The sequence below is a fragment of the Scyliorhinus torazame genome, chromosome 2 (genome assembly GCF_047496885.1).
Source record: "Scyliorhinus torazame isolate Kashiwa2021f chromosome 2, sScyTor2.1, whole genome shotgun sequence".
Classification (NCBI taxonomy): Eukaryota; Metazoa; Chordata; class Chondrichthyes; order Carcharhiniformes; family Scyliorhinidae; genus Scyliorhinus; species Scyliorhinus torazame.
In genome coordinates, this window is record NC_092708.1 from 387,290,008 (window position 1) to 387,315,971 (window position 25,964).

A 25,964-nucleotide genomic window follows, 5' to 3' on the forward strand; every position below is an offset into this window, starting at 1 on the left:
CTAACACACTCATCATCCTCCGATCATCTGCCTGTCAGGATGCCTCTTGAAAGGAAGCGTTTTCATTTATATAGCCTCTTTCAACACCCTCCAGACATCCTTCAGCACACTTGCAGTGAGTCACTGTTGCAGTGTAGAAAGCACGGCAGCCAGTTTGCAAGTTGCCACGGCCGCACCATGGTAATGATCAGACCCTCTGTTTTGGGTGTTGATTAATGGATTAATGTTGGCCAGGACTAAGGAGAAGGGGCAGAGGGGGTACCTCCCCTACTCTTCTAACTAGTGCCCACCGATCTTTTACGTCCACTTTGAGAGGGCAGATGGAGCCTCAGTTTAACATCTCATTTATAAATAAATAAATAATCTTTATTGTCATAAGTAGGCTTACATTTTTAACGAACAATTTTATTGAGGTATTTTTTGGCATTGTAAACAGTTATAAATAACAGAAATGTGCAAACATCAATATAAAACCAATACTTTAATCCAACCATACTGCACATGCCCGCTCCTCTCCCCTAGACACGACCCATCTATTTATCCCTCCTACTCTACTCTAATCTCCCCCCCCTGCTGACGTTCACTCTCCTGCGAAGAAGTCGATGAATGGTTGCCACCTTTGGGCGAACCCCAGTACAGATCCCCTCAAGGCGAACTTAATTTTTTCCATGCCCAGAAAACTTGACGTGTCCGAAAGCCATAGTTCGGTCTTCGGGGGTTTTGAGTCCCTCCATGCCAGCAGTATTCGCCGACGGGCTATTAGGGAAGCAAAGGCCAGAACATCGGCCTCTTTCTCCCCTGGACTACTGGGTCTTCCGAAAAAAGTAGGCTTACATTAACACTGCAATGAAGTTACTGTGAAAAGCCCTGGTCGCCACACTTCAGCGCCTGTTCAGGTACACAGAGGGAGAATTCAGAATGTCCAAATTACCTAACGGCACGTTGCCAGACAGCATCTCACTATTGGGGCTGTCTGTTAGAAATAGTCTGTGATCGGGGTGGAATAAAGGAGACTTGCTATTATATCCACCTTTGCGCCATGTCAAGCATATTTTGTACCAATCAGCTTGATTTGGTTGCTCAAACCTCCATCACCTCTGGTCTACAGGAGTGTAGGGACAGGGGTTGTCCAATCAGTCAATCAAGCCTGTTGTGCTATCAGGAAGGATGTGATTGCCCTAGAAAGGGGGTAGAGATTCACCAGGATGCTGCCTGGGCTGGAGCGTTTCAGTTGTGAAGAGAGGCTGGTTAGGATGGGATTGTTTCCCATGGAGCAGAGAAGCCCTCATCAAGGTGTACAAAATTATGAGGGACATGGATAAGGGGGGGGGGGGTAGGAAGAAACTGTTCCTCTTAGATGAGGGTCAATAATCGGGGGGGAGTAGATTTAAGGGTGTGGTTCTTGAAACATCACACTGTTCTCTAGCCACGATGTTAGGGCAATTTGTGTTGCTGCTGGGTGCCTATTATGTGCCCGAATACTGACCCTCTGACCTTGGCTAATATTTTAAAATGCCAAGTATGTACTTAACAACAACAATTTGCATTGCACCTAAGCATGGTAAAACGTCCCCGAGTGCCTTGCCGGAGTGTTTTCAGGCAAAGTTTGACACAGAGTCACATAAGGATATGTTGGAAGAGACAACCAAAATCTTGGTCAAAGCTAGTAATAATAATAATAGTCGCTTACTGTCACAAGTAGGCTTCAGTGACGGTACTGTGAAAAGCCCCTAGTCGCCACATTCCGGTGCCTGTTCGGAGAGGCCGGTACGGCAATTGAACCCGCTCTGCTGGCCTTGTTCTGCGTTACAAGCCAGCTGATAGCCCACTGTGCTAAACCAGCCCCCACTAGGTTTTAAAGGGGGTAGTCAGTGCGGGAATTGTGGAGATTGGGGTCCAGGCAGCTGAAAGTGCAACCACCAATGATGGAGCGATTTAAAATCGGGAATACCGAAGAGGTCGGAATTGGAGGAGTGCAAATATTGTCGAGCCGGAGGAGGATATTCAGTACTACAGCCAGGATGTTATCAGGACCCGTGGCCTTTATTTATTCGCTGCAATCAGCTATTTCTCGATGTCAGATGGAGTAAATCAAATTGGTCGAAGACTGGCATCTGTGATGCTGGGGTCCTCAGGAGGAGGTTGAAATGGATCGTCCACTCGGCATTTCTGGCTGAACCAGGCCATTCGGCCCATCAAGTCTGCACCGACCCTCCGAAAGAGCAACCTACCTAGGCCCACACCCCTGCCCTATCCCGGAGCTACGTAACCTCACCTAACCTTTGGACACTAAGGGGAAATTTAGAATGGCCAATCCACATTTCCGGAGTGGGGGGGGGGGGGGGAAACCGGAGCACCCGGAAGAAACCCACGCAGAAACGGGGAGAACGTGCAGACTCCACACAGATGGTCACCCAAGGTCGGAATTGAACCCGGGTCCCTGGCCCTGTGAGGCAGTCGTGCTAACCACTGTGCCACCGTGGCGTCCAGAAGATGGTTGCAAATTCTTGGTGCAACTTATGACAGAGGCAGCAGAATTTCAAATGAGCTCAGCTTTGCAGAGGATGCAAAGTTAATGGACAGTGTTGGAATACTGGAGTTGCGTGCAAAAATTTCAGCAGTGGAACAGCTGAAGCAGGGAGGGATAAGGATGGTACGGGGATAAAATTGGGAGATTTTGGAGAGATTGTGGAGCTAATGAGAGCTATTTTTAATCTGTGTTTGTTGGGCGTTTTGTAAAATTACAGCAGTGTCTCTGAGCTTCCATCATGGCAAAGGGAGAAAGGTTTGAATTTGTAGCTATTGCGTTCACCTTGGTGGTACGGTGGTTGTGTTGACAAAAAACATTCTGTGGAACCTTGAAGCATTGTGTCGGGGTCATAGTGCGAGTTCCTACCGGTTGCTGAGCAACAGCAGCTTCAAAGTGCTTGGGAATAGAGCATCAACCTGTTGGTGAAGTAATTGTTTCATAACGATCAATCAAAAAGTAATAAACCGCAGCAGAGACAATAGTGTGTGAAAAGGAAAAGAATTGTGCGGCAGACGTGTGTCAAAAGTTTAATATTCAGAACGTGGTTTGCGCGTTCCAAAAAAGAAATTACAAGTTACCTTACACCTGAAATGATTCAGTTAAATGCTGGAACTACCAGAACTGGAATGAAGGAGTGTTCTCTTCATCCAATTCACAGTCAAATACTAACCTTGATGGGGAACTACAAACTGTTACTAATTTTATAGCAGATTCCTAGAACCCCAAAGTGCAGAAGGAGGCCATTCAGCCCATCGCATCTGCACCGACACTCTGAAAGAGCACCCTACCCAGGCCCACTCCCCCGCCAATAACCCCTCATAACCTGCCCATCCTTGGACACTAAGGGGCAATTTATCATGGCCAGTCCACCTAACCTGCACATCTTTGGACTGTGGGAGGAAACCGGAGCAACCGGAGGAAACCCACGCAGACACGGGGAGGACGTGCAGACTCCGCACAGTCACCTGAGGTCGGAATTGAACCTGGGTCCCTGGCGCTGAGAGGCAGCAGTGCTGAACACTATATAGATTTTCACTTTATTATCTTTGAGGCTCCCCTCCTCCTAGCCAACAGCCGTCACCCTGCCAGTTTCTGGCCCTATACAAATGTTCACCATTAAATTGAGGTGTTGACTCCTGTTCAACACAGAAGGAGACCTGAGAGCTTCATGACCTCAACCTCGAGACTGAAGGGCTGTAATTTTCTGTTGCAGTCACAGCGCGAGTGCTTATTTGCCCCCCCGCCTAGCATTTGTGCACTCAGCGTAAATTGCCCCCCCTATTCCCATTTCATCAGAGGGCTGAGATCGTGTCAGTAAACGTCCAAATATCGAGCGGCTTTTAAATGGCCAATTTTCTAAATCCCACAAAAAGATATCTGTAGCAGCGCAAAACTTTCTCCATAAACTTCAAACACCCCTTGTTGATCACCAGAGCTTCCAGTGACAATCGAAGGTCTGTGCCCTCCTCAAATCTCTTGCCCGTTTCCCTCTTCGTTTACTCCACCATCGGCGGCTGTGCTTTCAGCTGTCTGGACCTTCACCTCTCGAATTCCCCCCCCCCCCCCATCCCGCTCTCTCCTCCTTGAAGATGTGGCTCGACAGGGCAGCAAGGCGGCGGCGCTGTGAGGCCACTAGACTTAATGAGTTCACTGCATCTGGATCTTACAAAGATAATACATATTAAAAAACATTATTGCAATAAGTAATGGTTTACATTGATAATGGACTCATCAGCCATCAGTTTTTAATATAGGGTTAAATACATGATTTAATATCGCATCAGCTCTGATCAGCTTTTAATATAAAGTGAATATATGATTTAATATAAAATCAGTTCTGATCAGCCTTTAATATAAGTGGATACCGCCACATCCTCCTCTTGAACGAAATAAGCCTGGTGGCTAATATTTTCTTCGGAGGTTAAGGGAGGTTATTGACCCCGGTCCTGGGCCACTGTCCATGTAGAATTTGCACATGCTCCCCATGTCTGCATGGGTCTCGCCCCCACGACCCAAAGATGTGCGGGCTAGGTGGATTGGCCACGCTAAATTTGAGGGCAGCGCGGGTAGCACTGTAGATAGCACAATTGCTTCACAGCTCCAGGGCCCCAGGTTCGATTCCGGCTTGGGTCACCGTCTGTGCGGAGTCTGCACATCCTCCCCGTGTGTGCGTGGGTTTCCTCCGGGTGCTCCGGTTTCCTCCCACAGTCCAAAGATGTGCAGGTTAGGTGGATTGGCCATGATAAATTGCCCTTCGTGTCCAAAATTGCCCTTAGTGTTGGGTGGGGTTACTGGGTTATGGGGAGAGGGTGGAGATGTTGACCTTGGGTAGTGTGCTCTTTCCAAGAGCCGGTGCAGACTCAATGGGCCGAATGGCCTCCTTCTGCACTGTAAATTCTATGATAAATTCTATGATAAATTGCCAACCGCTGTGCCTTACCGTTGTGAGCTAGTTGGGTTTTTAAGGACAGTACTTAGTCGCCATGACTGATACTGGTGCTTGACACCAGATTTAAGTATTGGAATCGAAATCCCCCACTGAAATGGTGGGTTTTGAACTCCTGATTCTGGATCTTTGGACCAGGTCTGTGGATTACCCGTCCTGTACATGGCCACGATTGTACCATTCCCAATTTAAGAGGTATTCTTGTTTTTGAGCTCCATAAACACGCATCAGTCTTTCAGAGTGACTGACCAACGGTTTGCCTGTTACTATCCGTAAGGGACCCGGTAAAGCTGAGTGCTGATGTAACATTGTGTGTCTGCATCATATTAAATGAGGTGAAGTGATTTGATTTCGTTTTATTGCATTCAATGATGGGCTGTTTATATTGTGTAAAAGACTGAATCATTTGACAGTATCCAACCCAATAAAATGAGGTTGTGGTTGAATTAAGATGGGGCACATTTCCTTTCAATTGCCCGTACTCTGATTCGAGTGATGTACTGCATTACAGGTGCGAAGCGATTGAAAACACTTCAGCTCCATCAATCAACACCCTCGGAATGCAGTGCTCATCGATCGATCTACCAAATCGATATGGTTTTGTACAGAAGTTGTTTTTTTTTCTCATCCCTCGCTCCTGGGTATTGTAAGTGGAGGGTTGGCCCTGGCTCAATGGGTGACGCTCTGCTCGGAAAGCGATGGGTTCGAGCCCCGCAACCGGAGTACACAATCCCGGCTATGTGCCCAATTGCAGCACTGAGGGAGTGCGTGCTGCACTGTCGGGGTGAGGCGTTAAACTGAGGCCCCGTCTGTCCCCTCGGGCGGAAGTAAAAGATCTCGCGGCTACTACATCGGGGGAAGAGTGGGAGTTCTCCCGGATGTCGTGCGTCAACCTGTATGCCTCAACCAACCCTCCTTAACCTGGTCACTCCCTGCGTTGCTGTCTGCGAAACTTTGCTGTGCACAAAATAGCCCACGTTTGCCGAGGTAACACTGATTGGACCGTGGGAATAATGCATTGACTATCAAACATTTTCTGAGGATGCGAAAGGCTTCCTATCATAGGAAAGTTACTGCACACAAGGAGACCATTCGGCCCACCTTGGCCATGCCAGCCCAAGGACACCCAGGTGCCCTTTCCAATCCCACCTTCCTGCACCATCCAGGAAGGTGTAGCTTACCGCACCCAAGGTGCAGAAGCTGGTATATTTTAAGAGAGTTTAGGGTCTCTGCCTCCACCACCAACTCGGGCAGCGAATTCCCGACTCCCACTGACCTCTGGGCAAAAACATTTTTCCTCATGCCCCCTCTACACCCTCTGCCACTTACCTTGAATCCATGTCCCCTGGTTCTAGAATCCTCCACCCGGGGAAACAATTTTATCCTGCCCACCCTACCTCTTGCCCTCATAATTTTATATCAATGCAGATCAGGGGTTATGGGGGGAGGGAGGGGGGGGGGGGGGGGGGAGGCAGGAGAATGGGGATGAGAAAAATATCAGCCATGATTGAATGGCGGAGCAGACTCGATGGGCCGAGTGACTTAATTCTGCTCCTCTGTCTTGTGGTCTTATTCAGCCTATCTTCACGTGAAAAGGTATTTGTCAATGAGTTGACATTCATCTGACATTCTTGTTCCCTGTAATCTAAATCAATCAAACATTCCCTCTCAGCCAAAAAGGTTCAGAAGAAAAGGAGGCGATCCAGCTCATCATATCTGAACTGTCTCTTTCAAAGAGCTGTACCTCTTGTACACTCCCCAGAGCTCTGCAATTTTTCGCTTTTCAAATATTTATCCATTATTTGGAAAGTTACTAATTGAATTTGCTTCCTCTGCGTGCTCAGGCAGTTCATTCCACACCATAACAAACTCGCTCGCTGTGTCATGACAACTCTCCTCCTCTCACTCCTCATTCCCCTCGCCAATTAGCTTAAATCTGCGCCCTCTAGTTGGTAGCCCCACAATTCCTTCTCTTAACAAAACCCTTTACAGTGTCGTAACGGAGCAAAATTATATCAGACTGAATCATCGTATCTTGGAATTGGTTCTGGTTTCTTGACAAGTGACCTGTTGTTGAAATTGTTTAATTATTAGTGCTGAAAGTGCATTGTGATATAATTTCTATCTTGGTGTGCTGCGTAATGTAACAGATCTTGCTATTGGCTCCAAGGTCTCGGCTTTGAACGCACTCGCCAATGTCCTCGTGTGTAAAAGACATTTGTAACTTGCCGTTTATCAGTCCAAGTCTGTGCTTGCTGTCAAGTTGGCTTTGAACCCGTGCCCTGCGATTTCCTCGTCCTATATTTTATATGCCTCTCTGCAGGCCCTTCATCCGGGACTAATAAGTTTGAACATCTTTTCTCTTGAATCGATTTTCTGCTTCAATGCACACATTGACCAATATCTCACATCAGCCTTGACAAGCTGAACTGGACACAGTGCTGGAGGAAGGAGCTGATCAGAGCTGTGTGTATAATATAATATAAATATAAATCACTTATTGGCACAAGTAGGCTTCAAATGAAGTTACTGTGAAAAGCCCCTAGTCGCCATATTCCGGCGCCTGTTCGGGGAGGCTGGTGCGGGAATTGAACCGTGCTGCTGGCCTGCCTTGGTCTGCTTTAAAAGCCAGCGATTTAGCCCTATGCTAAACTGCGTCACCATGCTAGGAGCAGGAGACCATTCAACCCCTCAAGCCGCCTCCTACATTTAGTAGGACCATGGATGATCTTCAACTCCACTTTCCACCTGTTTCCCATATCCCTTGATTCTATTAGTTTTCAAAAGCCGATCGCCTGAGTCTTTATATACTTAATGACTGGGGCAGCACGGTGGCGCAGTGGTTATCACTGCTGCCTCACAGCGCTGAGGACCCGGGTTCGATCCCGGCTCTGGGTCACTGTCCGTGTGGAGTTTGCACATTCACCCCGTGTCTGCGTGGGCCTCACCCCCACAACCCAAAAAGTTGTGTAGGGTAGGTGGATTGGCCACGCTAAATTGCCCTTTAAATTAGAAAAAATAAATAATTAGGCACTCTTAACTTCAATGACTGAACATCTGCAGCCTTCTGGGGTAGAGAATTCCAACTATTCACAATTCTCTGAGCGAAGAGGTTTCTCCTCGTCTCAGTCCAAAATGGCAGCCCCCGATATCCAGAGTCCGTGACCCCCCCCCCACCCCACCCCACCCCCCAGGCACCAGGGCAAATAACCTCATGACACCTACCACGTTGAAGAAGGTGTTTGGATTTACATGTTCCAATGAGATCACTTCTTATTCTTCAAAACCCAAAACTCTACAGAATGCAAGCCTTTTCTACTCCACCTACTCCTCTTAGGAAAACCGTTTGGTCCCAGGAATTGGATCCCTGTACAATTAAATTGCACATTCCTCTCTCGTACATCCTGCTGCACTGGTTTTAAACCTGTTTTGAATTTTCAAATTTTTGACCATGTTTTCAGATACCTCCATGGCCTCCGCTGTAGGCCGCAAGCTCTCCGTGTTCCTCAAATTCCGTCCCTCTTGGGCATCCCTGATTTTAATTGCTCCATCATCAGGGTCCCAAGTAGGCCAGACCGAGCCGTTCATGGATCAGATGGGGTTTTCTTTGACGATCAACGACGGTTGCCGCGGTCGCCATTGCCGAGACTAACTTGATATTCCGGATTCACTACTGGAATTCAAGTCCCACCAGCTGCTGTGATGGGATTTGAACCCCTGTGCCCAGGAGGTTAGCCCGGGCCTCTGGCTTACTGGTCCAGTGACATTACCCCACCATCTCCTCCTGCGCTTGGATGACTATCAGCTCCTCTCTCTCTCTCTCTCTCTCTCGAGGTTGTGGTACTGGAAATTATTTTGCAGTATTGTCTTTGTTGTTTCTAGGGCTGCCTGTTCGCCTTTGATAAGCTTTTAACCTGAATTCTGCAGACCCCTCTTACCTCGGTGAACCCTGCCCTTTCAGCCTCCCTGCCGGGCCTGTACAGCTCATTTTTCACCTTCAGCTCGATCACTGAGGGCAGAGCAATGTCGATGTTTTCAGGAAACCTTCAAAGCCATGAGGTGCTTTGCTAAGGAGAGGAAATTGTTGCTATTGGCAGAAGGGTCTGTAGCCAGAGGCAACATCAAGAGAAATATTTTTACGCAGCTGGTGGCGCAGTAGTAATGTCACTGAGTGGAAATGGGCACACAGTGGTAATGTCCAGAGACCCGGGCTAATGATCTGGGGACGTGGGTTCAAATCCCACCTTGGCAGCTGGTGGAATTTAATTTTTGTTAATAAAATCTGGAACTGAAAGCTGGTCTCAGTAATGGTAACCATGAAGATATCACCGACTGCTGGAAAAATCCATCTGGTTCACTAATGTCCCTTTTGGGGAAGGCAATTTGTCTACAAGTTACTCCAGACTCTGGGCTCTGAACTACACTCTGACTTCCATAGAATCCGTACCTAGGCCCACTACCCCATTCTATACCCGTAACTCCACCTAACCTGCACGTCTTTGGACACTAAGGGGCAATTTAGCGTGGCCAATCCACTTAACCTGCACATCTTTGGACTGTGGGAGGAAACCGGAGCACCCGAGGAAACCCACGCAAACACAGAGAGAAAGTAGGGCAGCACGGAAGCACATTGGTTAGCACTGTTGCCTCACAGCGCCAGGGTCCCAGGTTCGATTCCCGTTTTGGAACACTGTCTGTGTAGTGTCTGTACGTTCTCCCCATGTCAGCGTGGGTTTCCTCCGGGTGCTCCGGTTTCCTCCCACAAGTCCCAAAAGACGTGCTGTTAGGTAATTTGGACATTCTGAATATTCCCTCCGTGTACCCGAACAGGCGCTGGAATGTGGCGACTAGGGGCTTTTCACAGTAACTTCATTGCAGTGTTAATGTAAGCCTACTTGTGTCAATGAAGATTTTATTAAGTGCAAACTCCACACGGACAGTTACTCAAGGCCGTAATCAAACTCGGGTCCCTGGTGCTATGAGGCAGCAGTGCTAACCACTGTGCCGTCCAGGAAACAACTCACTACAAGGGCAATTAGGGATGGACAACAAACGACCGACGCCTTGCCAGCGACATGCACGTCCCGTGAAAGGATCAGGGGGGGAAAAAAAAAATGACCTGGAATGCCCGGCCCGGGAAGAGTGGTGGAATTCAGTAGTAACTTTCAAAAGGGAATTGTATCAGTCGTTTGAGGCAGGACGATTGCGGGGTCATTATGGGAAAGGATGGGGAGTGGAGAAAGTGGAACTAATTCGATCGGTCTTTCGGAGAGCCAGCACAGATCAATGGGCCGAACGGCCACCGGCTTTACCGTAAGATACAGCGATTTTGAGAGTAGTGGCCAGATTGCACAGTCACCAAGTTGAATTTACAGAGACGTTGTCCATTATTAACGTGACTGTCGAATTGTTGACGGAACAACGCGACACACAAAGTGTGACAGAAATGTGACTCGAGGGAGTGAGATGAAATGGGTGGGATGTGCAGCTGATGTAAACGTTTAAGTATGCCAGTAGATGAGTGACGCTCGCAAAGCCTGACGATGAAGGGACAAAGTAGAATTTATTTTCCTGAGTTCTGAAGGAATTTGATGGTTTTCCGAAGGGTTTGAATTTGTAATGAATTATTAATGATCGAGTTCCATCTCTGATCGCTCTCCTGTCTCTTTCTCCACATTAGTGCCAATCTGTCAAAGGCTGCCTGGGGAGCACTGGAGAAAAATGGCCTTCAACTGATGATCCGCTCGTATGAACTGGGAGTTCTGTACCTGCCCACCGCTTTTGTAAGTCCCTTCTGTCAAGCTGCTTGTCCACTTATCTTTTCAATTATCTCGGGACTAAATATAACCGTTTCGAACTATCTTCCTCAGGTTTCAGTTGCAGTTTAACAAACTGCCTCCTGTTATCTTCACATTTCGTGCTTTTTTTTAAAAACCGCAAATATCTGTCGCGCCTGAATGCGCTGACCGCCATTAAGGTGCCCCCCCTCCAGAATGCATTCCGATGATTGCCCAAGTGGCCATTTATCATGAGTGAAACCAGAAAGTGATTGTGGGTGGGCAGAACAAGGAGGGGCCGCGTGGCCACGTGGTCAAAAGCTACGCTGATGCTACCCGGTGCAGGACTGAGGGAGTGCCGCACTGCCAGAGGTGCCACCTCTCGAGTGAGACATAGACGTTAAATCAAGGCCTCACCTGCCCCCAGGCTTAGGCACCAAAGATCTCATGGCTATCATTTAAAAGAAGAGCAGTGATATCCTTCAAACAACGTCAGTAAGCATTATCTGGTAATCTCATTGCTGTATGTTGGAGCTTGCTGTGTGCAAATTGGCTGCCATGGGGGCCTGGATATTCCAAACGGGAGCAGCGATCGCCAGATTGCCGCTCACGTGTAAATTCCCCCGACTTCAAGCTGCTGTGTATTTCTACCGGGGTCTTGCGATTGCAGCTTTCACTGAAAGGCACAGCCCAGCATCTCTTTCAGGGATCTGTTGGAGCAGAATAGATTCAGGGGAAACCCAAACGCATCCCATTCTTTCAGCAATAGCCGTCGTGTGGAAACTTTAAGGTCTTAATGTTAGTGAATGGATGGATGAATGGTTAGATGGGCAAGTGGGTAGGGGATAGGTGAGTAGGTGGCGAATTGGGTTGGGAGGTAGGGGCTAAGGGTTAGGTGGGTGGGTGGTCGGTGGGCTGGTCGAAGGGGACTAGTCAAGTTGGGGGAGGGTTAATTGGGTGGCAGGGGGGTGGTCAAGTCGGGGTGGGTGGGAGTTGGATGGCAAGGGGGTAGTCAGGTCGGGGGGGGGGTTAGTTGGGTGGTAATGGAGTAATCAGGTCAGGGGATGGGCGTGGGGTTGAGTGGGTGGTCAGGTGTTTGGCAGAGTAGTCGAATGGTGAGGAAGGTAGCTGGGTGGTTGGGGAATGGTTGGTGGTCGATTGTGTCAGGAGAGCAGAGGGGTGGGGGGATGTAATCAGATTGGGTAGGTGGTTGGGAATTCAAGGGCTCATCGTGAGATGGTCAGCGGGGGGTGGAGGGGTAGTGAGGTAGTGTGATTTGGGGTCAGTTCTGAAGTTGCCCAGGTGTCAGACGAGGTTATGTCTGTCCACCATTTCCTGAATAACTATCCTGGCACGTAGATCAGAATTGTCCAAATTCCCCAAGAGTTGGAAACACTTGTAGATGGTCCCAAGGAGCAGAGAATTGCTGATCAGAAGTTCAAATTTCCTGGGCCATTTACACTTTAATCCGCCCATCCGCCCATCAGCCCTTCCGCACTCAATGCGGGTACGGTGGCACAGTGGTTAGCACTGCTGCCTCACAGCACCAGGGACCCGTGTTCAATTCCGGCCTCGGGTGACTGTGAGGAGTTTGCACATTCTCTCCGTGTCTGCATGGGTTTCCTCCGGGTGCTCCGGTTTCCTCCCAAAGTCCAAAGATGTGCAGGCTAGGTGAATTGGCCATGGTGCTAAATTGCCCTTGGTGTCCAAAGATTGTGCAAGTTAGGTAGGGTTGAGGGAATAGGACCGGGGTGTGGGCCTGGGCGGGGTGCTCTTTCGGAGGGTTCGGTGTAGACTCGATGGGCTGAGTGGCCTCCATCTGCACTGTAGGTATTCTATGGATTCTATCTCAGGCCATACGTCCAGTCTCTGACCATCCGGAGGCAGCAGATTTTGGCAAACTTTTGCATTACGTCAGTGACTACACTTCAGAAGCGCTTATTTAACTTTGGGGTGTGCTGGGGATGCCCTGACGCTCTAGAAGGCACAACATCAATGCAAGTCTGCTTTTACTTCTTAAAAAGTTTTTTTTTAAAAATTTAGTCTGCCCAATTATTTTTTTTCCAATGAAGTGGCCAATCCATCTCCCCTGCACATCTTTGGCTTGTGGGGGTGAAACCCACACAGACATGGGGAGAATGTGCAAACTCCACACGGACAGTGACCCAGGGCCAGGATTCGAACCCGGGTCCTCAGCGCCGTGAGGCAGCAGTGCTAACCACTGTGCCACATACCGCCCTGTTTTAAAAAGTGTGACTGCGGTCTGCATGAAGGAGATTTGCTTTGGGTCAAAATCCTCTCCCTCAGCTGGTCAATCCTCCATGTTGCAGGAGTTGGAAGAAGCATTGAGGGGAGCAAAGGCACCGAATGTACTCTGACTCTGGGAGTTCAATGTCCATTACCATGGGTGGCTCAGTACCACTGCCATTGCCTGAGCTGGCTGGGTCCCAAAGAGTAAATCTGCTAAACTGGGATTTTGGAAGGCTGTGCATAACCTCGAACTTCCTCTTCAGTCAAGGTTGCTTAGTTTAACTGCTCTTGTTCTGTCACCTTTGCTCTTGAGTCGCCAGGTATCTTTCTGATACCGCCACGTGGTTCAAGTCCGAGTAATGATCAATAATCCAACACACCGCTTAGTAAGAGTTAAATCAACGCTCATTTATTATATACAGTAATCAATACTTATTAATTCTACTTCTAAGCTACTTACTACAACTAACAGGCCAATACTTAACTTTGGAAATGGCCCACCAGGTCAGGGAAACGAATGGCCTTTCGTATGGGTTCTGAGCCTGCGGGATTCAAAGCGGGTACAGGTCGATAGCCAGGAGCGCCTGTTTCGTAGCGAGCGTTGGAGTAAGACTTACGATTTGAGCGGTTGTTGCAGAAGGCAGCAGGGGTTGCAGCAGGGTGAAGAAGGGTCGATTTGAACTTGGACTCTATTCTTATAGTCCCCAGGGGCTTCCCGCCTTTCGGGGCGGACCCTGTACCTGGTCCCAAGTGATTGGACTTCGTCCCAATCACTTGGTTCGATATTCTCCAATGCTGGAGCGATTCCTTGATCGATGGGCGGTTTTGGGGTGGTCATTCACCTCTCTTTGTGTAGGCTCCTGCTGGCACCGAAAAGTCTGGGTTGGCTTTGTGTGTCTAATTTGTTGCACATTGTTCCCGGGGATTGCTACTTAATATTCAGATGGCTGGTGTGTTGTTATGCTGATGGCTGCAGGTATCGATTCTGTCTGGCCTCCCCAGAGGCGAATACACAGTTTTACCTGCAGCTGCCTGATTGAGTCCTGTTGGCTGATTTTCCCATCAGCCTCTTCCGTTTGCCATTTTAAATCGGGATTTGGCCATTTTAACTGGCTACAGCAGTAAATGCCGTGCTTCCCGGCAACGCTCAACCCCAAAGATGAATTGAAATCATAAAGTTCAAAGCTGTAAACCATCCCAGAGAAAACTGCAGTCAGACCCAGAGACACCTCTGCCTTGCTGGGCCAATCTGTTTTGTGTATTTTCAACTCACTGGCATTGGAAACCCACTCAAACTCGAGTTTATGGTGCAACTAAATTGTCAAGATCGCCAGGTGTTTTCCTGTGTCAAGCAAGAAAGAGCAATTGTCCGCATGGTAGGTCCTCGGGCAGGAACAACAGCAAGAGCAGGTGGATGACCCACGACACGGGGACTGGTCGTATGGAGATGCAGGCGGCAAATTAGCAGGTTAACAAAGCCATAAAAAGTGCAAACAAAGTACTTGGCTTCATTCCTAGAGGATTAGAAGTCAAAAGTAGAGAGGTTGTATTGGAGCCTGGTTAGTTCAGACTTGGGAGTATCGTGCGCAGCTTGATCGGCATGTTTAAAAAACAATACAGAGGCACTGGAAATGTACAAAAAGGGATTTACAAGCACGATACCAGAACGGAGAGGCTTTTTAAAAGTTCATTCATGGGATGTGGGCTTCGTTGGCTGAGCCAGCATTTATTGCCCACTCATAAATGCCCTCGAGAAGGTGGTGGTGAGCTGCCTTGAACGGCTGCAGTCCATGTGGTGTAGGTACACCCACAGTGCTGTTAGGGAGGGAGTTCCAGGATGCTGCCCCAGCGACAGTGAAGGAACGGCCGATATATTTCCAGGTCAGGATGGCGGGTGAATTGGAGGGGAACCTCCAGGTGGTGGGGTTCCCAGGTATCTGCTGCTCTTTTTCTTCTAGATGGTAGCAGTTGTGGGTTTGGAAGGTGCTGTCTAAGGAACCTTGGTGAGTTCCTGCAGTGGAGGGTTTGAATGTTTGTGGATGGGGGGGGCCAATCAAGCGGGCTGCTTTGTCCTGGATGGTGTCGGACTTCTTAAGTGTTGTTGGAGCTGCACACATCTAGGCAAGTGGAGAGTATACATCACACTCCTGTAGATGTAGATGGTGGGCAAACTTTGGGGAGTCGGGGATGATTGAACAGGCTGGGACTCTGTTTTTTCTTTAGAAAAGAGAAGACTCGGGGTAACCTGATAGAGGCCTTTAAGTTTATAAAAGGAGACTTCCGGTGGCGGCCATGCGCGGGTAGGTCGCGTTTTCGGCAGCTCCTGCCGCTAACGGACTAACGGGTCCTTTGAAGGAGCTTTGACGGCCCCTTTTTGGCACGAATCGGCAGGCAAGCGCGCCAGAAGGCTCCCCACAGCAGTTTATGGAGGGGATCAGGAGCAGGACGGCCAAACAAACGACCAGTGAGTAGTGGCAGTAACGGGCGGGGGAACAGAAAATGGCGGCCGGCCTGGATCAGGTAGCGTGGGCCCAGTGGTCGCGGGAACTGCAGGAGTTCCTGAGAAGCTGCTTTGCGGACCTGAAAACGGGGATGCTGGCCCCAATGAAGGCCTCAATGGAGAAAATGGTTGAGACCCAGAAAATGCAGGATAAGGCGATCAAGGAGATTGAGAAAAAGGTCTTGGATAATGAAGACGAGATACTGGGCCTGGCCGTCAGGGTGGAGGCACACGATGCCCTACATAAGAGGGGGCAGAAGAGGCTGGAAGACCTTGAAAATAGGTCCAGGAGGCAAAACCTGCGAATTCTGGGCCTACCTGAGGGTGCGGAGGGGTCGGATGCGAGCGCATTCGTGACCACGTTACTGGGGACTCCGATGGAGTCAGAATCATTCCCTCGGCCTCTGGAACTGGATGGGGCGCACAGAGTCCTTGCAAGGAAGCCCAGAACGAACGAACCGCCGAGGGCCTTGGTGATACGGTTCCACCGCTTCTCAGATAAGGAACGAGTGCTGCGATGGGCTAAAATGGAGCGGAGCAGCAGGTGGGAGAGCAGCGTAATCCGCATCTACCAGGACCTGGGAGCAGAACTGCCCAAGAGGCACGGCGGATTCAACCGTGCTAAGGCGGCCCTCCACAACAAAGGGGTGAACTTCGGGCTCTTGCATCCGGCGAGGCTTTGGGTCACGTATCAAGATCGCCACCATTACTTTGATACACCGGACGAGGCATGGAACTTAATCAAACAAGACTCATACAATCTGATTATGGGGGGTGACTTTAACAGTTAAAGACCCTGTATTGGACCGGTCAAACCCCAGGTCGGGGAAGCGACCAGCAGCGGCTAAAGCACTGAGGGGATTCATGGATCAGGTGGCGGGTGTAGACCTTGTGGAGATTCGCCTGACCGAGGGCGAAGGAGTTCTCTTTCTTTTCCCATGTCCACAAAGTTTACTCCCGTATAGATTTCTTTGTGATGAGCAGGGCGTTAATCCCTAGGGTGGAGGTGACGGAATACTCGGCCATTGCAGTCTCCGATCGTGCTCCACACTGGGTGGATTTGCGTCTTGGGGAGGAGAGAGGTCAGCCCCCACTATGGAGGTTAGATGTGGGGCTGCTGGCAGACGACGAGGTTTGTGGGCGGATAAGGAGGAACATTAAAAATTACCTGGAAACTAATGATACGGACAAGGTAGCAGCGTCCACGGTGTGGGAGGCCCTGAAGGCAGTTATCAGAGGGGAGTTAATCTCTATCAGATCCCATAGAGAGAAGAAAGAAAGAGCGGGAGAGAAAGGCTCGTCGAGGAGATACTCCGAGTTGACAGGAGCTACGCAGAGACCCCCGAGACGGGGCTACTGAAAGAGTGCCGGAGGCTGCAGGCGGAATTCGACCTGCTGACCACTGGGAAGGCGGTAGCACAGCTGACGAAGACCAAAGGGGGTGTCTACGAATACGGGGAGAAAGCGAGTAGAATGCTGGCGCACCAACTTCGCAAGAGGGAGGCGGCCAGGGAAATTGGGGAAGTACGGGATAAGGAGGGCAACACGGTCATGGACCCAGAGGGGGTGAACAAAGTCTTTAGGGCGTTTTACGGTAAATTGTATGAGTCAGAGCCCCCGTCTGGGGGGGGGGGGGGGGGTGAAGCAATTCATGGACCAACTGAGGTTTCCAAAAGTGGAAGAGGATCTGGTGGAGGGACTGGGGGGCCCGATAGAGCTGGAGGAGATTGTAAAGGGTCTTGGGAATATGCAGTCGGGCAAGGCCCCGGGGCCGGACAGCTATCCTGTAGAATTCTACAAGAAATTTTCGGAGCTGCTGAGCCCACTCCTGCTGAGGACCTTTAATGAGGCCAAAGAGAGAGGGGGACCCCCCCCCCAACAATGTCACAGGCTTCGATTTCACTCATCCTCAGACGAGAGAAAGACCCGCTACAGTGCAGATCTTGTAGACCGATATCGCTCCTGGACGTAGACTCCAAACTGCTGGCCAAGATCTTGGCTGCTAAAATTGAGGACTGTGTCCCTGGGGTGATAGGGGAGGATCAGACAGGCTTCGTCAAGGGCAGGCAATTGAACTCCAATGTACGGAGGCTCCTAATCATCATCATGATGCCCTCAGAGGGAGGGGAGGCAGAAGTAGTGGCGGCGATGGACACAGAGAAAGCCTTTGACCGGGTGGAATGGGAGTACCTGTGGGAAGCACTAAGAAGGTTCGGATTCGGTGAGGGGTTCATAGGTTGGGTCAGCTACTCTACCAGGCCCCTGTGGCAAGTGTATGCACGAACAGGGTGAGGTCGGAATACTTTAGGCTACACCAGGGGACGAGGCAGGGGTGCCCCCTCTCCCCGTTACTATTTGTCCTTGCGATAGAGCCGCTGGCTCTCGCGCTGCCGACTTCAAAGAACTGGCGGGGGTTGGTTCGGGGGTGGGGGGGGGGGGGTGGGTTGGAGCATCGGGTCTCGATTTACGCGGATGATCTGCTCCTGTATATCTCGGACCCACTAGAGGGGATGGGGGAGGTCATGCAGATTCTGAGGGACTTTGGCAATTTCTCCGGGTACAAGCTAAACGAGAAGAAAAGCGAGATGTTTGTGATCCAAGCTAAGGGGCAGGAAAAGAGACTGGGAGAGCTTCAGCTGAAGATGGTGGAGAAGAGCTTTCGGTACCTAGGGATATAGGTGGCTCCAAAGTGGGATGCCCTCCACAAGCGTAATCTATCTCGGCTGGTGGAGCAGATGGAGGGGGACTTTAAAAGGTGGGACATGCTCCCGCTTTCTCTAGCGAGGAGGGTGCAGACCGTTAAGATGACGGTTCTCCCCAGATTTCTGTTTGTCTTCCAGTGCCTTCCCATCTTCATCCCCAAGTCCTTCTTTAAGCGGGTGAACAAGATCATCTCGGGATTCGTATGGGCAAATAAGACCCCGCGAGTAAAGAGACTGTGTCTGGAGCGCAGTCGAGGGGGAGGTGGGGGGTTGGCGCTGCCGAACTTTTGCAACTACTATTGGGCGGCTAATATAGCCGTGATTAGGAAGTGGGTATTGGGGGAGGGGGTCGACGTGGGAGGGCTAGAGGCGTCCTCATGCAAAGGCACCAGCTTAGGGGCACTTGTAACGGCACCTCTGCCGTTCTCGCCGGCCCGCTACTCCTCAAGTCCGGTGGTGGCAGCGGCATTAAGGATCTGGGGTCAGTGGAGAAGAGGTGGAGGGAGCCTCAGTTTGGACCCCGATAGGCAACAATCACAGATTTGTCCCGGGCAAGATAGACGGGGCTGGTTTAGCACAGGGCTAAATCGCTGGCTTTTAAAGCAGACCAAGCAGGCCAGCAGCACGATTCAATTCCCGTACCACCTCCCCGAACAGGCGCCGGAATGTGGCGACTAGGGGCTTTTCACAGTAACTTCATTTGAAGCCTTGTGACAATAAGCGATTTTCATTTCATTTCATTTTTCATTTCAAAGCTGGCATAGGGCAGGTATTAAAAGGCTGGGGGACCTGTTCAGAGACAGGACTTTTCCCAGCTTGAAAGCGCTGGAGGAGAAATTCAATTTGCCCCTGGAAATGCCTTCAGATACCTTCAGGTACGCGCCTTTATTAAAAAACAGGTGATATCATTTCCGCTGCTACCCCCCACGCAGGATACAGGATAGGGTGGTCTCCGGCACCTGGGTAGGGGAGGGGAAGGTCACTTATCATAGAATTTACAGTGCAGAAGGAGGCCATTCGGCCCATCGAGTCTGCACCGGCTCTTGGAAAGAGCACCCTACCCAAGGTCAGCACCTCCAATTGTGGCTATCCACAATGCTACCGTGCTGCCCCAAGGCGTCGGACATCTACCAAGAACTACAGGAGGCGGAGGAAGCCCCAGTGGAGGAACTTAAGGGCAAGTGGGAGGAGGAGTTAGGCGGTGAGCTGGATGCGAGCCTGTGGACGGATGCCCTAAACAGGGTCAATTCCTCTTCATCATGTGCCAGGCTTAGCTTAATCCAGTTTAAGGTGGTCCACCGGGCACACATGACGGCAACCAGAATGAGCAAGCTCTTTGGGGTTGAGGATAAATGTGCGAGGTGTGCGGGTAGCCCAGCAGACCATGTCCATATGTTCTGGGCATGCCTGGCTCTTAAAAGATTCTGACAGGGATTTGCTGAGGCCTTGTCCAAGATCTTGGACACTTGGGTGGTGCCGAGTCCAGAGATAGCGATCTTTGGTGTGTCGGACGATCCGGGAGTTCAGGAAGCGAAAGAGGCCGACGTCTTGGCCTTTGCCCCCCTGGTAGCCCGGAGACGGATCCTTTTAATGTGGAGAGACTTGAAACCCCCGAGTGTAGAGACCTGGATTGGTGACATGGCTGGGTTTCTCAGTCTCGAGAAAATAAAGTTTGCTTTGAGAGGGTCCATGACGGGGTTCTCTCGGAGGTGGCAGCCGTTCCTCGACTTTCTAGGAGAGCACTCGGGGGGGGGGGGGGGGGGTTTGTTACGTAGTATTGTTCTTTTCTCTGTGTATATGGTTAACATTTATTCTGTTATGTTAATTGTTGCGTACGATTGTGCAAAAATTATGTTTTTGACAAAAATTTGAATAGAATTTTTTTTTAAAGAAAAGATTATCAAAGGATTTGATAGAGTAGACAAGGGAAAAATACTCCCACTTGTTGGGGAGACCAAGCCTAGCCCTAAGAAAAAAAGATACAAATAAATACAATTAAAATTCAGGAGAAACCTCTACCCAGAGAATGGTTGGAATGTGGAGCTTGCTCCCACATGGAGTAACTGAGGTGGATAGTATAGATGTATGTAGTTTTGGAGGGGCTAGATAAACATGTGGCGGAAAGGATTAGAAAGATTGATTGATGGGATGAGATGCAGTAGGAGTGGGAGGCGACTCGAGGAGGCTCCCGTTCCGATTGGTCGTCATCTTTTTAAAACTATGTTTATACAAAGAAACACATTTAAAAATACTCTCGTTATAGTTGCAATAGCGATTCTATACAAGGGACCGTAAAAAAAAAAACAAGCTTCAAAATGCTGTCACTTGTTTTATTGCTAATGAATGCACGCGAACGAGCTCACAGTTCCCCACTGAAAGAGTGGAGACCGTTTTGACAATCAATGTTGTTGACCCTCTGCTGGTAGTCGATTCTTGTGCTTACCTGTCAGCACAGCGAGCTGCTTGTAGTGAGCTGTCAGGCTGCATTGTCTCCTCTACCTGATCATTAGATGTCTTCGTGCCTGCAGAAGATAACAGTTCACGGTTCAATTGTCAGATATTCTGCAGTTCTGTTCAGTTCCTTTCTTCCAGTATCGTTGGAGACCAAACTGGGGGAGGTGGGACAGGGACATCTTTGCTTTAAGAGAAAAATTAATTCCCCCCTCTTTGTATCTCATTTTGAAGCAATGTTCTATGATTTAACCTCAGTTCCCAGACCCGACTTAGTGGACAGTATAGGGGCAGCACGGTAGCACAGTGGTTAGCACTGCTGCTTCACAGCTCCAGAGTCCCGGGTTCGATTCCCGGCTTGGGTCACTGCCTGTGCGGAGTCTGCACGTTCTCCCCGTGTCTGCGTGGGTTTCCTCCGGGTGCTCCGGTTTCCTCCCACTGTCCAAAGATGTGCAGCTTTGGTGGATTGGCCAAGCTAAATTGTCCTTAGTGTCCTGAAAGGTTAGGTGTGGTTACGGGGATAGGATGGAGGTGTGGGCTTAAGTAGGGTGCTCTTTCCAACGGCTGGTGCAGACTCGATGGGCCGAATGGCGGCCTCCTGCACTGTAAATTCTCTGATTCTCCGCTGCCTGAGTCTGAAGTTCCAAGCGCCCCCCTCCCAGCCACTTTTCCAGTGATGTCGTGAAAATGTCACTGCATGAGTAATCCAGAGGCCCAGGCTAGTGCTCTGGGAATGCGGGTTCAAATCCCACCACGGCAGCTGGTGGAGGTTGAATTCAATCAATAAGATCTAGTCTCAGTAACGATGAAAAACTATCATCAATTGTTGTTAAAAACCATCTGGCTCACTAATGTTCCTTTAGGGAAGGAAATCTGTCATCCTTACCCAGTCTGGGTAAGGATGAGCCACAGCATCCTAACTGCCCTCTGAAATGGCAGAGCAAGCCATGCTGATCCAGGGCAATTAAGGATGGGTAACAAATGTTGGCCTTGTCAGCCGTTCATCGACTTCTTTAAGGAAAATTAGTCTGTCAGCAAGGGGAGAGTATGGGGGGGGGGGGGGGGGGAGTTGGGGAGGCATAGAAGTGACAAATAGGTGTAGGAAGATCAATGCACGGAGGGCTATCAGACGGAGTGTTTATATATGAACCATGCTGGTTGGGGTCTTTGCTTGGGGAGGGGATGGTTATGTCAGTGTGGGTTTTTTGTCTTTGTTGGATTTTTCTGTTTAAAAAGTGTTAAAATTATAAATGCCTTAATAAAATATTTTCTGGAGAGCACGGTGGTGCAGTGGGTTAGCCCTGCTGCCTCGCGGCGCCGAGGTCCCAGGTTCGATCCCGGATCTGGGTCACTGTCTGTGTGTAGTTTGCACGTTCTCGCCGTGTTTGCGTGGGTTTCGCCCCAACAACCCAAAGATGTGCAGGCTAGGTGGATTGGCCACACTAAGCCCCTTAATTGGAAAAAATTAATTGGGTACTCTAAATTTAAAAAAAAAATATTTTCCAAAAAAAAATTCTGGAACTCTGTTTCTAACAGCGCTGGGAAAACCTTCACTGAAAGTATAAAGTTCCTGGAAAGCTTGACAGGGTAGATGCTGAGAGGCTGTTTTCCCTCACTGGAGAGTCCAAAACTAGGGGTCGTAGTCTCAAGTTAAGGAGTTTAGCCCGTTAGGACTGAGATGAAGACAGATTTCTCCACTCGGAGCATTGGGAATCTTTGGAACTTTCTACTCCAGTGGACTGTAGATGGTCAGTCAATGAGTATGTGTTCAAGACCAAGATCAATAGATCATTAGGGACCAAGGAAATGTGCAGATAGGGTGAGAAAGTGGTATTAGGAAACAGGGCTGTGTGTGTGTGTGTGTGTGTCTGTGTGTTTCTATTTTGATGCCATTGGAGGGATATTAGTGAAAGTTTTAGAAATAAAGCTGTAATCTGTTTTAACAAAATTCATAACAATAAATAATAAATGATATGAGTCATAGATGTCATAGAATTTACAGTGCAGAAGGAGGCCATTCGGCCCATCGAGTCTGCACCAGCTCTTGGAAAGAGCACCCTACCCAAGGTCAACACCCCACCCTATCCCCATAACCCAGCAACCCCACCCAACACTAAGGGCAATTTTGGACACTAAGGGCAATTTATCATGGCCAATCCATCTAACCTGCACATCTTTTGACTGTGGGAGGAAACCGGAGCACCCGGAGGAAACCCACGCACACACGGGGAGGATGTGCAGACTCCACACAGACAGTGACCCAAGCTGGGAATCGAACCTGGGACCCTGGAGCCGTGAAGCAGTTGTGCTAACCACAATGCTACAGTGCTGCCCATAAAAGAACACTGTGGCTGAGTGACAGGTGAATGAAATATGAAATCAGACACTAACCCAATGAATAACAACAGCAAATAAAGACTTTGGACGGGATTCTCCGGCTGGAGAATCCCTGTTTCCGATGAAACCGGAGGTGGCGCCGCTTTCGCGATGCTCCGCTCCCTCCAAAGCGGCGCACTCTAGGAGTAGGCTGTATTGATGGCCTCAGGACGTTACCTGAGGCCCAGACCCCGATGCTCCGCCCTCGACCGGCCAAGTTCCTGGCGGTGTGGGTCTCTCATGGTCTTGCCTGCCGGGAACTCGGCGTGGTGGCTGTGGGCTCAGCCCAGCGCCACCACGATCGGGCGGGAGCTGATCCGCGGGCACTTTGGCAGGGGCTGGGGGCACTGTTGGGGGGGGAGGGGGTGGTGGTTTGGGGGTCACGAGCCTGCCAAATGGGGGGGGGGGGGCCATGTTGCAGGCCAGGGGGCCGCCGCCGCCGTGCGCATGCACGGCCACGGACCCGGCAATGCCGTGATTTTCTCAGTAACTCTATTGCAGTGTAAGCCTACTTGTGACAATAAAAATAGTTATTATTCTTATTAATTCTCCGGGCCGTTTTGGCAGCTAGAGCCAGTACTCTATGCTGCCTGTCTGCTAGCCCCTCACCAGACAGAGGATCGGTGGCCGTTCTGCCCCAAATTTCCGGTCGTAAGAGGCCACCACCGTTCCCACGCCGGAGTCAGGACATAGCCTGAGAATCGGAGAATCCAGCCCTTTGCTCACCAGGACTGTTTGCAGCATAATCGCCAACTTAGCACAAAGGCTCACACATCTTTCCCTGGAGAGCAAAAATAGAACACAGACTGGCCGTGAAGCGAAACATGTATTCTTAACTATTACTCAGAAAATTCCACCTCCCAGAAATAATGACACCTGAAATCAAATCTTTTAATAACATTTTTAATTCGTCTTGCCTTACAATCTCTTGACAACAGTGTAGGCTGCCCGTAAGGCCAGCTCCGCGTGGAGACGGTCATTATCACTTTGGTGGAGCAGGCTCGGGGTATGACAAAGTCCTTCTCCTTATTCTTGTATTCCTAAATTTGGGGGCTGGAGTCACATATACGGCGGAGCAGGATCGCGTGGGCTACTCCTGCTCCTAATTCCTAAAGGCCAGATTTTCCTGCCTTCCTTTTCCTGAAGGACAATGGTGAACCAGCTGGGCTTTTACAATAATCCAACAACCCGATGTTTTTTTTTTTTTAGTTTCCAAATTTTTAGTTTTTGGACTGAATTCAGTTTGTCAAAGTGCCGCTGCGGGATTTGAACTGACATTTTTCGGGTCATTGGCCCAGCTTTGGGATCACCGAAATAGCGTAAGCACTAACTGACCACATTGCTCTTTTAAGGTGATTATTGTGTGGCAATCCCTCGGAACTCTCGCGTGCTAATTTTGTAAATTGGTGGCCAAATGGACTTTAACCGGTTGTTGTAAGACTTCTTACTATGACTTAAAATGACAGCCTGGTCATCAATGAAAGGTCAAATTGGTGTCAAATGATGAAGCCTGTGGATAATGAAATCAGTTTTTAAAAGGCGGGCATTATTCCTCTGGGTTGCTGCGATGTCCAGATAACACAGTAATAATAATATAATAATAATCGCTTATTGTCACGAGTAGGCTTCAATGAAGTTACTGTGAAAAGCCCCTAGTCGCCACATTCCGGCGCCTGTTCGGGGAGGCTGATATGGGAATTGAACCCGTGCTGCTGGCCTTGTTCTGCATTATGTTCTATGTTACAAGCCAGCTGTTTAGCCCACAGTGCTAAACCAGCCCTTAAAAGTTTCCCACGCGTGATGCTGGTGGAATATCCTTCAGTGATGTTTTGGAATTCTTAGGAGACCTTTGACTTACTGAGGGAGATGAGTAGAGTTTGTGATTGCTCCCCCTTCCACAAACATTCAGTCCCTCCACCACTGACGCACAGTGTCAGCCGTGTGCACCATCTACAAGATGCACTGCAGCAACTCACCAAGGCTCCTTAGGCAGCACCTCCCAAACCCACGACCGCTACCATCCAGAAGGACAAGAGCAGCAGATACCTGGGAACCCTCCATCTGGAGGTTCCCCAAGTCACTCGCCAGCCTGACTTGGAAATACATCGACCGTTCCTTCACTGTCACTGGGTCAAAATCCTGGAACTCCCTATCTAACATGAATGAGCGTGTCCCCTCAGACTGAGGGATCAGTGCGGATCCAGAAGGACAGCCCACCACCACCTTCTCAAGGACAATTGGGAACGAGCAATGAATTGCTGGCCTCACCACCGAAGATCACATACCTTGAATTAATTTTTAAAAACGTTTTAAAGTCTAACTTCTAATTCCAGATGTGTTGCCAGATTGAATTCTTGGTGAGTTTGGACAGTGTGCCTACCGTTAGCATTCCTGTTTTCTGTAGCCCTGAAACTTAAATGTGTGTCTTGACTAAAACCGATTGTGGCGCTCACTGAGGGCGAAGGTCACTTAACGAGAGCAGGAAATGGAAGACTAATGCTTTGCCTTTCAAATTAAGATGACAAATGTTCCCTTAATTAGAGGTGGGAAAGAAAATGGCTGGTGGCCCTCTTATAATAATAATCACTTATTGTCACAAATAGGCTTCAATGAAGTTACTGTGAAAAGCCCCTAGTCGCCTCATTCCGGCACCTGTTCGGGGAGGCCGGTACGGGAATTGAACCCGCGCTGCTGGCCTTGTTCTGCATTACAAGCCAGCTGTTTAGCCCACTGTGCTAAACCAGCCCCTTGCTCAACCCGCCCCTTCTTGGCGATGGTGAATGTAATAACCGTGTGGGAGTTGTCTCTGCTTTTCTGCAGTGCAGCCTCCACCTGCTCCCACTCAAAGTGCCCACTTATCTTCGGCTCGCTCCGTAGGAACCTCAACAACGGCCTCAAACCAAAGGCCCCAGTAGGTTTGTAACGGTCTCCT

General features: G+C 49.6%; 1 protein-coding gene across 10 annotated transcripts in view; it reads left to right on the plus strand.

Moving 5' to 3' along the window:
* tdp1 (tyrosyl-DNA phosphodiesterase 1) overlaps window positions 1–25,964 on the plus strand; it is a 132,896-nt gene that overhangs the window by 83,300 nt on the left and 23,632 nt on the right. For 5 of the 10 annotated variants that reach the window (XM_072493899.1, XM_072493882.1, XM_072493873.1 and 2 more), the window contains one exon: window positions 10,657–10,759. In XM_072493899.1, the coding sequence (XP_072350000.1) occupies window positions 10,657–10,759 (103 nt within the window). Of the gene's footprint in view, window positions 1–5,487; window positions 5,587–10,656; window positions 10,760–25,964 lie in introns of those variants that run through there. The other 5 variants (XM_072493853.1, XM_072493836.1, XM_072493862.1 and 2 more) reach the window with 2 other exon arrangements.